General features: G+C 33.6%; 1 protein-coding gene across 8 annotated transcripts in view; it reads left to right on the top strand.

Annotated features, from left to right (window-relative positions):
* Positions 1-18,106, top strand: part of LOC110381087 (small conductance calcium-activated potassium channel protein) — a 121,649-nt gene that overhangs the window by 919 nt on the left and 102,624 nt on the right. For 6 of the 8 annotated variants that reach the window (XM_064038793.1, XM_064038796.1, XM_064038792.1 and 3 more), the window contains exon 2: positions 940-1,041. The exons of the other annotated variants lie outside the window; for them this stretch is intronic. In XM_064038793.1, the coding sequence (XP_063894863.1) occupies positions 940-1,041 (102 nt within the window). The remainder of the gene's footprint in view (positions 1-939; positions 1,042-18,106) is intronic. 8 annotated transcript variants of the gene reach the window in all.

Here is an 18,106-nt window from a genome sequence, read left to right on the forward strand (position 1 = left end):
CTACAGCGTAAAAAATAGCGTAGGTAGGTATAAACATACCCGTTTTCCTTATTTGTTTAGTACTTGAACCAGCAATTTCCGCAAATGCTTTGCGAAAATGTTACAACTAAAAATATTGTTATACTTAGGGCAAATGATCTTCTACAAAAATAAGGTCAAATTATGAGGTAAAGGCCATCTAATTTGAAGCGTAAAGTGGATCTTCAAAAAAGTACTGTCGTAATGCAAATGGCTTTGCATAAAGAAAAACTGGGTGATAGTTTGGACGATAGTTATTATTATTTGTCTATATGAAGATAAACTTAAAAGAAATGAATTTATGTAAAATGTAAATAGCGTAGAAAGCTTTTTAAGAAATTAGTTTCGCAATATTTGGTGTAAAACTGTAACGCTCATCACAAAACAAATGTAAAATGACAAAAGAAAAGGTAGAGCGTAGAAGTCGTTACTTTGTCAAGCAATAAGACTTTGACAGAATGTTCCACCGTTGTGAAACCGTCTTTGCCAACTGTTTCAACGAGATGAGCCTTTTCTTAATGTCTGCCTTTGAAACTCACGGCCATTTAACTCGTTCCGACGACACTTAGAAACGTTGTAACACTCTTTCTGAGCTCTCAAGACAATTGCGAGATTAGAATTAGCAAAAAGCCATGTAAGAAACTACATCATCTTGATGTTACACATAGTATGTATCGGTGTTTGTAGTAAAAAGTAATTTGTGTGTGTAGGATCATTTAGTGTGAATATGAGTATTTTGACGGATCATAAATCACCATTTCCATAGATCGGTTTATTCCTTGAGAGTCTTATCCTGGCTTAATGTAAAACGCAATGCAGTTGGCGTGTAAGTGCTGTGTAAGGGTCTTGAGACGGGTTTTCCCTTTTAACCAAATCAAATCAAATTAGTCGTTTGATTTGATTTCTGTTTTTAACCTGCAGGGGCTGCTCCTCTGTCCACAAACCCTGTCGCAGACGCGCCGAGCCCGGCTGAGACGTGCATTCACTGAAGCCACGGGGGATACTGTTAACTACGTTAAAACGGTGGGCTTCAACCTATTGGATTATGCACCGTCGAATACCGCTGTCGACTGTACAATGTCCCCTATGTCAACATTTCCCAACCTGTATTCAAATTGAAGATAATAATAGAGAAAACAATAGTATCCCTACACTTAGCCAACACGAGGTTTAGCAGCAAAAAGCACTAGCATTTAGAATTTTAAATAGATTGCAACGCAAAATTAGAAGCATAGCATGTTAGAATATAAGCCACGACACGAATGAGAAGCCAAAACATTTAAGCAGCAAATGAACATTAGTTTTAGAATGACCTACACCGCCAAGTCACGACCCACGTCAGGTTGTACAGTCGAAAAGCAGGTATCTGTGGATTTATCACCAAAGTAATTTGTTAGTTGGCGAATGTGTCGTCCTATAGCTTCGTCTAATGACCACCGTTAGCCACCCCCCCACGCCCCTGACATCTTACCCTGGCACCAAAATTGCTTGTCACGAACAAATCGTTTTCTGTTCATCACTTTGTTCAAGCAAAAATGTCATCGTATCATCGAGCACATTTATTCGAAACTTGACAAATTGGCTTAGAAAGTCGAGTCTTGGAGCACATAAAAGAAGGTACTTTTATGACATCATTATGTTTTTTCACCTCGATCATGATTTGCTGTTTGGTGGAATCATTTTGGAAATTCCAGAAGTTAACGAAAACGTTTTGTCATCGCTTTGGGAACCCATTACTCAAGCAAAATACACAGCACCTACACAATCATTAGCCATCCTTTCATTCGCATTGTATTGATGGATATAGGTAGCGCTATGCACTTTAGATCGATGATTAGATTGCACAGAAATGTCGCTTTTCGATACATATTTAGATGAAGTTTTATTTTTGTTGCCATTGAGTATTAGATTATGTTAGGTTATCGATTATGTCGGTATTAGTTGAGAGTGTTTTTTTGTTGAGCAATCATTAAATTTTAGAGATACAATAAGATGAAGGAAAACTGAAAAATATCCTGTTTCTTAGGTTATAATTGTCATGAAAATAAAAGCACGTTATTTTTACGAATTTTTGATTTATGTTTCAATACACAATTCTCGGTAACATTTCACAAAGATGCTTAAAGCAAACAATCGACCTTAATAATGACTCGTTACTGCGAAAACAGTAATCCAACAAACGTCACGGTTAAATAAAAACGAAGAAGTATTAATACGGCAAAAATTTACAATATTCGGAGTAATAAAAGGAGTCTGCATGCAAAGTAAGTCACCGTGATATTGGAGATTATTCTACATCAAGGCGCCATCAATTTTATTGAGAGACGTTAAAGCGTTCCCACCTGACGGCTGTGGGGACTTCGTTTTCGTACCCTCCAGGTCGTTCTCATGTATAATACTTTCAGAATTTTTATGAGTCCATCAACAATATTCAAGGTCAAACATTCGTTACTAGATTTACTAAGTGGATTAACTTGAATATGCCTTAATGTGCTTAGTAATGAACAGTTGCGATACAATTTGGCACTAAACCAGACATTTGGTCTAACTTCGTGTAATCACTTAAGTGGAGCAAATTGGACACCAAATCTGCTGTCTGAAAAGGTATATTTGTAGTGACAGTGACGGCATAATTAGATAATTTGCTCAAATCTGACTGTTGTGTCTATTACCGGTTGTGTTTGGCACTGCTTTATTCGATTTATTTGGTACGGTGCTATTTCCCGTGTGGGATAAAACAATAGAACGACGAATTATGTTTGCGGAAAAACTGGTACAATAAGTAGCAGTAGGAAGAATAACACAGTCAACCAATAAACCTAAAGTGAACTTGATTAGTCCACTACCAAAATGTCTTCAACAAGTTTCTGCATGTTATATCAAAATACGAAAATGCTAACATTTTCCTTAATGGAAGCTATTATCGTGGAAGTACCGACTAACAAGTGGATTGGTTCGCGGTTCAATTACAATTCGTACTGTGCGTAGGCTTATAACCGACGGCGATATAAAAGACAGCTTAGTTTATGACGTTTTTATTTTTCAGAGATCATTATGTGCGCTTATACGCTTTCGTTCCACGCATATTGACTGTAAAACTGATACGAAACACGTTAATTTTATACGCAATTAATTTATCCAATAATAGCATAAGTCATGAAGATTTTTAGCACTGTTAATGGTACAAAACTTTGAAACACAAATTTTCGTTCAACGTTTGTCATGTCTATTTGAATTCCACAACATTTGCATGAAATATTTAAAGGCTGCAACTATTTCACTATACGAGAACACGCCTATTGTTCTTGCTTTATTGTCCAAGTGTTGGAACAGTCTACAATTAATTTTAATGTTCCAGTGTATACTCCAATTTATATCTGGTGGAAACGCCAGCTTTTGGTAGACCTATAGTTACAATCTCACAGCAGCCAAGCTCCAGTAATTGGCACTATTCCTACGATATCTTGCCAAATAGGTATTTTGAGTATGATTTATTAGTACAACATCGGTTTTGGTAAAGGGTGCGTTCTTTTGTTTTGTTTTCAAATTGGTAGAATATGCGAAAGGATGGTCATAGTCAATAACTTTACAGCGACGCTATGAGCGGAGCAACTTTAGTCAACTTAAGTTTCGACTATTTGAAAGGATTTTGTATGGTAAAGTTGTTATGAGTCATTTGCAGCATTTGATAATATGAAAGAAAGCTAATGGCCAGTTGCTGCAATAGTAGTTCCATGTGCATAGTGCCTTCGATGCATGAACAATAATATAATTGAACAGGATTACAACCAATAATAGTGGTGATATAAATTACGTAAGGTCATATAAGCCAGTGAAAATTGGCAGTTCACATGAAAACAATTTTATGGTGCCAATTATTTCACTCAATTGAATTTCACTTAGTACAGTTTAATTTTAAATGGAAAATTGTTTTAACATTTAACAATTGACTCTACAGTTATGCAGTCATAAGAGATTATTTACTATTTTCTGATATTGTGTTATAAGTTTCATAATGATAGTGACATTTGAATGGTTTTATTTTATCTGGAAATGTCTATAACAATAAGTTGTATATCTAATCAAGTGTTGGAATTCTGCCGCTCTCCATCGAAATGGCCGTCTGGGATCCGCGTTCTATCTGAAAGCCCCAACAGGGCAATATATTCTGCACTATCCCTATCTAGCTTCAGGGGATTTTTCAGCTGAACTTTTTAAACGATTTTATCTATCATGTATCAACCGCTTCATTTTCGAGGGTCTGCGAGAAATGTTTACCTATTATTTTCCCGACTAAAATTGCATTGTAGACGTGGACGTTTTTTATTAAGCTTAGAGTGAAATTGCATTTAGATTTAAATGAAGATTTACTAGTCTAGAACGTCGGATAATATAGTAGCTACAAACCTTTTGGGATCGAGAAAAATAAACGCGGTAATTTGATTCTTCATTCCCGGACACCCAGAGATAAGCTATAAAAAATAATAACCTTTAAATCTAAAACCATCTGTGCCCACCATTACGTTTGAATTATAAACCAATTTTTCTTGTCTGCATTATCCGAACCTTAATGCCACTTTCCTCTTTTGCACAATTGATGTACTTGTGGGGGTAACAGACCTCATGGAATTTCGAATTTGTTTGGACTTTTTTATGAGTTCGTCTCGAGAGGAATTCTAAAGTAGATGAATATTTCCACGGTGGTTTTTCGAATTTTATTTGAAACTTGATATTTTTTTATATAAATGTTGACTTATCTCTGCAACACTGACACTTTTTTGAAGTCTGCAATTTTCGTCTAGACATCTTTTGGTAAAAACCATTTTAAGTAATGAAATTAGTCTTGAGTAATCATTCTCAAGTCAATTAATTAACCAATTAATTTTTTTGGTCATTTAATTTTAATTAATAGCCCAGTTTGAACTCGCTCTAGGTTATTTGTCTTTCAATAAAAGAGTCGTGAACTTTAATTATTATTATAACCCTACAGAAAAAAATAAACGTTTTAGAATCACTTTCAAGCGTAGACACTGTCAAGATACTTTGATTAAAAAATTATCATTAACTTAATTTGGTTTCATAATTTACGCAAATTATTTACACAATGGACTAGCCAACGCTGAGAATCTAAACCTACTATATTGGATGGCAATAATGATATATTAATAACAATATTATATTGGGAGTATTATTGTCTCGGTCTCAGGAATTTGTCTTAGCTGATTGGCTCTTTATTAACATACACTTCACTATTGGATTATGAGAATAAAATACATGTGGGTTAAGAAAAACTATTGCAAATTAGCTACTCGAAAAGTTATACAATTTTATAGCATTTAAATAATTATCATTTCCATCGCAATTATTTCATTGTTGTGTATCAATTTCCCTACTATATCTACCTAACTGAAAGTTAAACCCTTTTTAATCCGCTCCCATTTTAAACCATTTAGTTACACTAAATGGCGTTAGTCTGGAAAATCGCATTAAAATCATTGAGCCGTCAGCTATTGCTCCAAATGCATTTTGCATGCAACCGATTGTATGCTGATTAAATTTGGCACCATCCGCTGTGGTGTCGTGGTCAATATGAAGATAATTACACTAGGCCACAGAGTAGCGATGCCCATATGAAACTCAATTGGCCACCAAAGTGGTTTTATTTGACAAGTGAAATTCCACGTTACCTATGTGCTTATTTAGCGTGTGCAAGCAATTTGATTAGGCATTTTGTGTATGATTGTGAAAAATATTTTTTTGGGCTGGTAACTGTGTTTTGTTTGTTTCGAGGTATAAGTACTGTGACGCATTATTATAACTCAAATAATGTTTGCCGCAGTACTGTTATTTCACAAAATGTTGTCAAATAGTGATGTTTTTTATATCTTGCGCCATGTGTTCCAAATTGAGTTTACAAACGAGTTCTTAATCCAGCTTTGAGTGAAAAAAAGAATTTCAAAATAACGACACATTTTGTGTAAAAAAATCTAATTAGTCTGAGAAAATGAAAAGAATAGCTCCTATAAGCCGGGACCTCGTATTTTTTGTTCCCTCGAGACTCTTCGGGTTACAGCGAATTATCTAAAAAATACGAAGCAAAAAGAAAAATACTACAATTTCAATGTGAGTAAAAATGTGTTACGATCAAATATTTTGGGGGTGAAATAGTTTCATCGAAAAACTTTTGGACTACGCATTTCCGGAGCCTGATAATTTCACTAAATCTGCGCTTAAGAATCAAGAAGATATAAAACGAATACATAAGCCAAACATGGAAGGATTTTATCTTAGTAATGCAATTGTTTTTGGGAGAATGGTATAAATGAATAGACATCTTTATGATAATAGCACAGACACAGAATTTGGCACTGAGCTTGAATCTTATCCAAAGATCATTACATTTGAGATCATTATGCAGGCTGCTGTCTTAGACAGTGCCGTGGTCTCCGTAATGTCTCGCTCAGATTAATGTACCAAAATGCTAGAGAACCACTTGCCAAATATTGTACCCCATGGAACAATCAGACGGAATAATATCCAGACTTTTATACTATTAAAGTAAATCCTTTTCTGTTGTGCGCAGACTTATTTGAATTTCGAGCACATTTTCAACTATTTTTCGTTCAATATCAGCGCTTATTTCACAATCTGTGCCGTCTGTACCAGATGGTATTTCAGCACCCAAATATCGGTGGTCATCCGCGATGACTATGGCAGGGTTCCAAATCGCCACAATGGTCCCCCATACAGAGGCTTGTGATATAAATTATGCTTTGGATGCGGTCACACAATACGTTCCATTACATTGAACTAATGTGCTCTGATCGGGAAGCGATATGATCGATTTAACGGGTGAGAAGTGTTTTAACAAACAAACATATAAACAATTCAAATCTGTTAACATAACAGTTCCGCTGTGTTTTGTTTTGTCAAACACTGCTTCGAGATTGTGTTTAGAATTTCAGTTTTAGTCATGTTAACATGGTAATTTATTGCGTAAATTAGTCCTATTAGGTGTTTGAGGCGAAATTAAATGTTAAATAATTTAATTTAACGTATGACAAGAACTTAACTTATAAGCAAAGAAAGCAAATGCATTGCAACATTATTAGGACCTAAAATTGGAGATTATGGTGACACATAGCAATCATTTTCTCGAAGGTCCAAGCTATTGATATTTCTACATTAACAACGAACATACGATTACTAAAACGCTCTTCAAAAATAATAACAGTGATGTATTATGAAGTGATGATGAAGCATAACACGCGATACCCTTGTGTTTGTTTACAGTGTAACTTAGCTATTGATTTATGATACAATAACCGGTTACGTAAGTGCTGGCTTTATTGATTATTAGATCAAGTTCCACTGTAAAGTCATATATCTATCTTGTTGCTAACCGATTTTGTTCAAGCACTATTCGTGTCACCTCATCTAGATGTTTTGGTCAAATGAATCTTTTTCAGCATTTACTGCTGTTATCTTTTCGCCTTTTAATGTCTTATTTGTGTCTTGAACTCCATTTTGGCCTTATCTATCATCAAATTTATGTATTTTTATGCTTTTTGCAGATATTTTTTGGTGTTACCACAAAAAGTGACTTAATATAATATTATTTTAATTATCTGAGTGAAGCACTCACCTTAACACATGGCCAACCATAATTCTAAGACAGGCACATAATGGAATCCATCCATTTAGATTAAACGTAATACACCGTAAAATTTACAGCCAGACCTGTTCTTCAACGTCTGTCTACAATCCTTTTAAAAGGTAAAATTAGGGTAAAGTTACTAATAAAAATATTTCGTCGCATTACGATTATTGTTTCTCATAAACTTTAAGCGCAATCTTGCGTGTAATATACAAAAATATACATGTAAAAATCTGTGTATATTTGGTATATAAAATGCTTAACCGGTTTAGTGTAATATGTGTGCTTTTTTCCGGCGGATTGTGCAAAATGCTTACCTATGCTGGTTGCTTGTACAACCGTTATACAGCTTCAAGGTTCTATATTATGTAATGTAATTTTTTCATGTTTCTTGTTAAGCCATCTGCTTAGTTTCCGCTCTTTAGTATGCAGAGAATAACATTATATTTTACCTGCGTGCCATGAGCACTGAAATTGCAGGTACGTTTTTAAGATTTCCTGAGCTCTAACATCCGAATGTCTTGGTATATTACGTGCATCAAAAGTCAAGTCATTATTTTTACTTTTCATGTTGCTTTTATTAAATTACAAAACCACTTTAACTCTACATAAATTAAATATTAATACCTATTGTGTTGGGTAGTATTCTAACTTGTAATCGTATTTGTTTTATTTATTATATTAATGTGTTATTGTTTTATTGCTCATTTTGTTCGAAATATAAACATGTCTATTCCAAAATCATATTAAACACAACACATTTGAACTGTATCAACAATTTATCACATCTGATGGGAGAATTGAAATGAATGCACAGCGAGGCAATAACGAGTACAAGTTAAATTGCAAAATAAGACTTTATGCGATAGGTACTCAAGGTTCAATATGCTTTAAAAGGGGATGTCACAAGGCAGCATCGTAGGGCCGTTGCGGTCACTAACGATCTAAGTGATTGGCGTTTGTTATCACATTTATAACGAGATCACTGGTGGGCTATTGCCTCAATTAGTTCAGCGGTTCCCAAAATGGAAGTAATTTGGTTGGGATTCGATAAAGAGGTCACTGATATTGGTTAGGTACATTAAGGTTCTATTCTTGAAGAACTTACCCAGGATAGTGTATCACATGTTCGTGCCTATATCAAAGATATACCTATCTCACGAGGTAAAATAAAAAAAAAACAAAAGTATGTCTGTTTATACCTAGAGTGCACTAAACGGACAAAGCTTTACCCCAGTTTTGCTGTTCATCAAATTACATACTCCTGTAACACGTACCCGTCCACTACCCTAATTTAAACTCTAAAAGCTTAATTCAGTGTGAAAAGTCAACAAAGTCAAATAAACAGTGTAGGTAAGTGAGTCAAGGCCGAACTAGTAACCCCAAGGTCGTCCAACGTAACTTTGTGCGTATCTACCAAGGCTGTTAGGCTATTTTGTCAATGAGATAGGGCGAAATTTGGACGACTCCGATAGCGTTTCTTGCAACTTCCAGTTATTTATGGTACCCTTTGAATATATTTTACGGTGAATAGTATACTTTCTGAAATAGATTTGAATGGAGAGGAAAGTAGGTTTTGGATGCCACGTGTATGTATGTTTCCACGTGAAACGAAATTTTTACGATGTAGGTTTCTTTCGAGTTTAGATTAGTCGTAGGTACCTATAACAGTGTCTATGACTTTATTGACATTTTAATGGAAGAGTGGTAGTCAAATATTATGACCGAGTGTGACCCAAGTATGGAAATAAAATATACCTCATCAGTATCATGAGTTTCTAACACACAAAAAAAAGCATTTTTACTAAATAACAATTTATTTCGATTTTTGTGCTTCGGTTTTATAACCACATATTTTATTCAAAACCTTCATATTTTTAAGTCTTGCTTATCAAAATTATGCAAATCTTTTTTATGGCGGTAAGCACAAAAATGGCTTGCCAAGCTTGCAGGAAGCCAAGCATGGTAAAACGAAGAGTATTTCCTTCGTACATACCATGGAGAACAAAATGACTAGCGGAGATGCCATAGTAAAAATCTTCTAAGAAAGTAGCACGCCAAAATGTTGAAGATCGGAGTACAAGGAACGTTACTAACTCCGCGACTACATGCCTTTTATGGCACCCGCCTATTATTTACAAAATAAAATCACCAGTCAATCAATACCAACCTTTGACTGACTGGTTTTGATTTAACAAGGAGCCTGAACGTTTCGTTAATCTAACTGATAACACCTACCGGTCGGTCTAAGTGATCATGCCTACCGTACGTTGCTTGACCTACAAGAAGGCACCTGACCTATCTGGGCGGTCTTATCGTTTAAAGCGATTGCCCATTGTGTCACCGCCTTTAAAACATTTAGTTTGGTTTCTGTTATAATTGGTGTACATAATAAAGAGCATATCTACCTATCCACCTTCGTTATGGCATCTTCGTTATCTTTCCTTCCTCCATGGTAGACACACATACATATATTCAGCTGAGAACAGTTATTCATGTCTGAAACGACAGCTGACGTTTTAGCGTAAAACGTTGAACCTCTTCCTTGTGTTCTCTTGCTTTATATGTCAAATATATCAGCAGAGGTTTCTTTAAATGGAGATAACTGTATTTCTGCTTTTCATAAACGAATACTACACAAAGCACACAAAAATGTAAGGTAACAGAGTAAGTAGCTATTGAGAAATAGATCCGATGTTTATATGGGTATTACAATACACAATTTTTTACACTACATAATATACCTCTAATATCTGTAATAGTATGGGCACTACCTATATGGGTCTAAAAAAAATCGGAAAGAGCCACAAAACCTTTCTGATGGCAGCCCTATTACATTCCTCATTTCTATTCGAGAGTTCCTCCTAGTAGTACAGTATGTATGTAAGATAAGCTCCTAGTTTTTAACAAGAGAGCAGCTCAAAATGCAAAGGAATGCATAAGAAATTATTTGCACTTGATGTTTTTGTTTTATCTCCATTCAGAAACTGTGCTTAAGCACGTACAGTTCTAATGGTCCACATTAGTTTCAGTTAGAGTCCATTAAAGTTCTCGTTACGAGCCATCTAGATTCTATTTTACTAAAAGATTTAAATTCTCTTAGCAACAGAATATAAATATCTCTTAGCAACGTTAAAATGGTCTAGCTAGCTTAGTATGGTAAGCTAATGTTTTGTAGTGATAATCTTGTCACTGGTACATGTTCTGGAAACCCTTCAATAGTTTAGGTGCACTACATATTACGAGATGCCAATAAGTGAGAAAAGTATAACTATAGTACAAGGTAGGAAAGTGCTCATAAAGAATATGAATGTAAAGGGTTAAATCTATAACTGACGAAGGCTCATTTAAAAAAGAAAAGAGTAAAAATCATGGACCTACTTTACAAATGCAATTAGAACTTTTCTTTTTAAATAGATACCTAAGTAATTCGGTTCTAAGTTGAAGGAAAGTCGTAAAAAAGTCTTTGTAAAAAAGTTTTATTCTTTGCGATTTCTTTTTCCGCGAATTGAATACTCTAAGGATTGCCTGTAATGTCTGTTCAGCCTTTAGCGGTAGCAATTAGTTCCCCTACGTAATTTAAAAAATAACAGCTTATTAAACCACTTTATTTCTATTACTTCCAACTGTTGGCTGAAATCGATATCTATTTTTAAACTACATTCTTCAAGCTCCAGTACATTATCAAACGAAATGATCAACCAGAAAATTAATTACACACAAAAATACTTTCCCAATTACTGTTTTAAATAACACGTATTTCTCCAAAAATATGTAATTACATATTTGTTTAAAAGCATTAAGAGAGACGTCATAATTGGAAACCGTATTAATTTGTATGAAATTTAATTTGTACTCGTTAAAATTCCAAGAATATAATAAAACAAGGTTGGACGTAAATTACGTATAAAGTTGCAGCACTCGACGGTCAAAACAAATATTAAACGGACGGTGAAGCTTAAGCTTTATTTGTACTTCCAGTATTAACTTTGATGATTATAGTGCAGTAGTTCCGAGTGTGGGTACTGACCTATTAAAATTCTTGATGCTTTTTTTTGTTGTTTGGTTTTAGCTTGGTTTAATTAGAGGCCGGAATGTCGTATAACTTTGAATTAGTTGTACAACTGACCTCAAATACCGGACCAACATTTTTTGTGTATAAAAAACGAAACTTCAAATTTCGAACGTTTTTTATTATTAACTTTATAGCACAGTTAATTAAATAGCAATACATTTCTTTATGTACATACTTTAATGATTCAAATAGTTTTCGTCGACAAATTAAAAATTCGATGTTAAAACTGTAAAAAAGTATTTTTACCAAGGCTATATAACATTACATACCTACACAGGCTACGTACAAACAGTCTCGATTGACAAGCCAGTTCTCATAGTTTACAATGTTATTTTAAATGGCAATACCGAGCATTGCTTTCGGAATTGCCTGCCAAATTTTACTGGCAGTTCAGTTTCGAAGTCTGCAATACTTGCATGATCTGAATATATGAGAATTGCATGTACATTTAGAAATATAAAGAATTTAGGTACATACATTTAAAACTGAAGATTTTTAAAATTTTCTTGAGTCTGTAGTATTGTATTGATGGTAATAGACCGTTAACAGATTTGATGTAGATATATAAAATTTATTTACACAAAAAATGGGCTGAAGCAATCAAAATGCATATGTACCTATGTTTGCAAGAATTTAATGGATATGCATTGACTTTCAGATTATAATTGTTGTACAGTCAACTTCAGGTCAGTGGTAACAGTTTTATAGGAAAATCGTACTTATTACTATTGAGTTAAGGTGCATGACAGTTACCACTGACGTGCGGTCTACCGTACGTGTTCGATGTATGAATACGCTAATGGAGATTTTATGCTTCGAACAGTAAAATATAATATGACAGGATGCCCAAAAATAACAGATAAAAACTTTTTTGTACAATTGGTTTTATTTCCTCATTACAGAATAAAATTATTGCCTATTCATTTTTATACAACTTTCTTAACATTTCATGTGTCTATACCTATATGTTTGGTTATTTTTTCTATTCTCATTCTGCACACATACCAAACACTAATTACATTGGAAATCACCTTTAAAGAGTAACGAACACCCAATTGATGTTACGCGACCTAAATATAACAGATACTTGGCGATTCCAACGGCTAACATTATAAATGAGACCCAATAAAACAATTGAAACCTGACAAGAAATCAAATTCTTACGCATTCTGAAAAATAAATAGAAAAACTCGATTTCAAATCTTGTTTTCGCCATGTAGAAGAATGTTCAAGGTGCAAAATTCTCGCTTTTAAAAGAAAAGCACGGTACAGTAAAGCCTGGAAAATGCATACTCGTACACCATGTAGGTAGTTGTTACAGCCTATTTATCGTCCCACTGCTGGGCTCAGGCTTTCTCTCACATGGAGAAGGATTGAGCATTAATCACCACGCTTGCTCAATGCGGGTTGCCATAATTTACCATATAGTATTAGGTCTAAATTAATAAATCAAATATAGTAGTGCTATATTTCATTTAAGTATGGTCAAAATATAATACATAAACTTAATTCAAAATTGAAAATAATTGAGGGAAACATTGGCTATGAAAGTTGGTTTACGTAGAGATTTGAGAATGAAAGTATGTAGGCTTACCCAATTAAGGTGCATTTTATAAAAGACAGAATCGGATTTCTCCGTTTTACGTGTATATGTAAATAAGAAACAAGCAATCGGCAGAAAAGGTGCCATTGGTACATTCGTGAGTGTTTCATTCCGGATATTAAAGGCTTAATTATTTACTTTCTTGCGTCCGATTGGGTCAAAGTTTTACGTTTATTGTGAGGTCAAAATTGTTCTTGTAACGATTCTGAATCTATTTATTGTTTTAAATATAAAAAAAAGTTTTATACCCATGTAGGTAACTAAGCGATATGACTAGCTATTGGATTCACATATAAAATATAATTTATCCTCTATAACACATAAAACCACATAATCCTGTGATAGAAGAGGATTTGAATACCCAAATAATTTAACTTTGTCTTTGAAAGACCAACTTTCTTAATCCGTCTCGTATATTTGCGAAAATCGGTTTTATACTTTATACTTTTACATAAAATATTTTAGATTCAGTACCGGCAAAATGTTTTACCATTTTTGGTTTACAAGGAATTGAAAAGAAAGTGGTTTATGTGGAAAACTTTATGTAAGCATAAACTATTTCTTTCTTAAAAGTATAAGACAGAAAGGAATGCTAAGATAACAGATGGATAAGGATACAAAACAATAAAATAACTGAATAGATTATAATTAAGGAACACTCCAATATCAATCATTCTACTAGTACCCGATGATAAAATATGTCTCAGTTCAAATAAAATAGGAAAAGTATAATTACAAAATCTTTATATTTGCGTTTTATCATATAGTCAGTAAAACCCATTGTTATTTATTTCGTAAAAATACTGAGATAACGTTACTATCTCGCGGAAGACTTTCCACGTGTTTTCGGGACGTCTTATCCGAAATGTTTTATAGGATAGGATTTTCGCAGCTGATTATTATCGTTACACATCTTGGCAAAAAAATGTACCTACTATTTTCTACGGGGATGTAATTGACAGATTTATGGGTTCAGTAGACGATAATATTGGTGTAAACAACATTTTGTCTTACGTATAAATTGTGATTCAGTTGTTTCGTGTTATTTTTGGCCTAGATAGGTTTTCTTTTCAACTGTGGCTAAATATAGCCGGAATTAAGTACTTTTTACATTTTTATCACGGTTTGATTAGATTTCTTCGAGGTAAGAGAGTCTGAAAGTAGAAATATATATAAAAAAAATACTAGTTTTCTGAGCAAGACATCAAAATCTACCTACATACGTCCACCAAATTACAGTTCTCAGTCCGACTAACTTATTATTTCCGTCCATTTTCCGCAATACTGTAGTACATTCTAGTAGTCAGAAATGAGGCTTCTAATGTCGTAATTAATTCCGTACTGGACGTACATTAGCAATGCTAATGATACACGTGACGACTATCATCGGAAGCATTCGATTGCTAGTCGGTATGCCACACTGAATATTTATGGTAATTTTAACAGAGATCTCCTAGATATGCCTGTAAACGAGAGTATTAAAATAAGGAGGTACCTAGTTATAATGTAACTATGTTGAAGTTGCTGCAATTTGAATAATGTGTACAATAATAAAAGCTATCGTAAGTGCTCGTAGTCTTGCTACGCAGCGTAGCGATGTCCTCAGCTACGGCGTAGCAACCTTGTAAAAAAACAAATGTGTTACGACAGAAAAATATGGTTTTCAAAATGTATCCTTGGGATGGAAGAGCTAATTCATAAGAATGTATTCCTGTACTTGTTTTGCTACATCTGTTTTGAATGCCAAATATGTTCCCAATACATCGGACAAACGTTCGATAATATCCTTGGGATAAAATTCAAATCTATTTTATCACCTCACATTTCGTAAACCAAAATAACTTTATGAGACATATCATCAAAAGCTGTTTGCGTGGTTTATAGGCGGGTATAGTAAACCGAGTAGAGTAAACAAAACCCGTAGTATAAAATTAAATCAAAATTAATTAAAACATGAAAACGACGTAGTCTTTTTTTTGGACATTGAGTTTAAGACCATCATATTCAGCAGATTTACTTCATCATCAGGCTCTTTTTTTACTGTCCCACTGCTGGACACAGGCCTCCTCTCACTCGGAAAGGATTGAGAAGTAATCACCACGCTTGCTCAATGCGGGTTGATGATTCACTTCGCTATAGGAATAAGAATGCAAGAGAAGATAGTGCAGCGACCAAAGCGACCATAATTTAATTGCCAGACAGCGCTATTTTCGCTTCAAAAAGCGCTTTCATTAGCTGTTACTGGGACAGAGTTAACAGTTTGTGACGGATTATAGCTAAGTGGACACTAATGTTCTGTATTATAACTATGCTTTAAGGCTTTACAGATATAAATAACATAGAGAATTCGAAACGAAATTAGATTAAATTGTGATAAGAGACATTTTGGTGGGACGAATTTTAACCGACTTCCCAAAAAGGAGGAAGTTTTTAACTCAGGTGTTTTATTTATTTGAAGATATGTGAAACAGACATCTTTGATGGTTTACTAAATAAATAAATATAGATTAATTCCTTTTTCACAGTTTATTTAATAATCATAAATTTTATATTTAACATATTTTTTAGTACATAAAGCTTCCAAAAAAAACTGAATACTAGGTATAAAGTATGAACTATTCAACAAAATATAAAATAAAACTGCAAAGTAGAAAGCGATGTTACTCGTGGTAAGCTGATTTTACGCACTGCCAAAAATCACGATAGAATTTTTATTCAAACTGACATGTTGCGAGTATTAATAGTATAAATCATTTTCGCTATGTCAAAATGTTTTAATATATGCGTTTTATTTTAAGCTGCATTTCTAATATAACAACTGTGTGCTACAAAATGGTACTTTTATAATCGATCACAAAGTCAAGCTCGATTGATTGTATTTTGTTTTTAAAGCGAAACCAGCGATTTGTATCGCTGGTTCTTCTTTGTGACTTGCCAGGGGGCGGGATTGTCTGCAAGAGTTACTGTCTTGGAAAGCATAGGCCATTCGAAAGAATACGGATGGGTTTTAGTAATTTAAGAGTTTCATACCTTCAATGTTTCTACCCATATTGAAAAGGGTAATTTTTTCGCCATGAATTCCCATCCCTAAGTAAAGGTTGCATTACATACAGATTTAGGTTCAAAAGATGAGATACCCATATAAGTCAAATGAGAAAGTTTCTGTTCCACAGTGGAATTTAAATCTCTTAGACGTTGCATAGAAATCTCCTGTTTGGAGAAATACACATCGAGTATCTAATAAAAGGATGCATCAATTGGTATGTAGTTACCAGACTGGAAGTTTGAAATTATTCTGCTTAGTCCAGAAACATTTCGTTCCATGTTTCATAGCTATGTAGGTACTTAATATACGTAAATGATGTAGGTAAAATATATAATGCATACTGGATTATTTTGTTGATTATAGGAATATAGAATTTAGGTTGTAATAACGCTCGTTAATTGAGAGCATAGAGATTTCTATTCATCGATACCGGACACAATGCGAGCTCTATTCATAAATCATGCAATTTTGCATATAAACTCCATTAACACGATTTGAACTAAAATTCTATTCCAAATTCAATTTTATCGAAATATTATTACGATAAAGAAAAAAAAAACAATTTAAAATTAGAATAATAACAAAAGCTGAAGTTAAAATTAGAACTTGAACAAAATAGTTCGTAAAGTCTGATCGTTTTTTGTTACAGTTGACTGTACTATCACCTGTACAAAAAATTCGGTACCACTATACAAAGAAGGTCATCACTTAAAAAAAAAAACAGCGCAAAATCGTAAAGAGTATTTATTCCCCTCCATTCAAGTATCTTTTAGCGCTGCATAAAGCTGTCGTTAACGAGGTACCCATTAATTGGTAACCGAGTGGAAGCCCTTTACGTAATGAAGACTTGCTTACCGACGTCGATATTATACATGATTAATGGTTTCCAAGAGATCGCGATGCTCCAGTTTTAAGTACAAAATATGACAAGAAAACTGAGTGACATGGTGGAATCGTTTAGAATAGGAAGCAATCGATTTTTGTTTGTATTGCGTGTTTGGTCTGATTGAACAATTTTTGGTGAGCGAATTTGTATTGAATTGAAGGTGAATACTTATGTTAAGTTAATGTTATTGAAGGGAATCATCACGTGGCCTTGTACTTTATCAACATGTTTCACTGGAATATAATAGTTCATTACTATTAAACTTTAGTTTCCAAACATACGTATTGACAACAATAAGTTTCTAGTTGCAAGAATATTTCCATATCATATGATAATTTAATTGAGAACTTCTGTTGTGAAGATGTCATGTTTATTTGATTACTGTTTTAATTTGCATTAATTACAGGTTACTAGATATGAATGATAAAATATTTGTTAACTATTTAAAAGTAATTAAATAAAATGACTAAGATTTATGTACAAGTTCTGAAAAGTTATGATTAAGAAAACACAAAATAAGACGATGTCAAAATTAACCCTTGATATATTTGATTGACATTTTAGTAACATATTAAAGTCGATTGAGGATTAATGAAACCGTGTGAAAGACGAACGATAAGGTCAATTTCTATAAAGAAAATAATTCTTCAAAAACAATTTATAATACTTGAAAAAAATATTTTTTGCAAAAACACCATTAATAACACTAATATGATACATTGGCCTTACTAAGCCACACATGGAATGATAAATGTATATTTAGATGTTTTCAATTCAATATAATGCAAAGATTTACGAAATCTATGCGATAAATCTCAAAG

Source organism: Helicoverpa armigera, chromosome 17 (assembly GCF_030705265.1).
Source record: "Helicoverpa armigera isolate CAAS_96S chromosome 17, ASM3070526v1, whole genome shotgun sequence".
In the NCBI taxonomy this organism is placed as follows: domain Eukaryota; kingdom Metazoa; phylum Arthropoda; class Insecta; order Lepidoptera; family Noctuidae; genus Helicoverpa; species Helicoverpa armigera.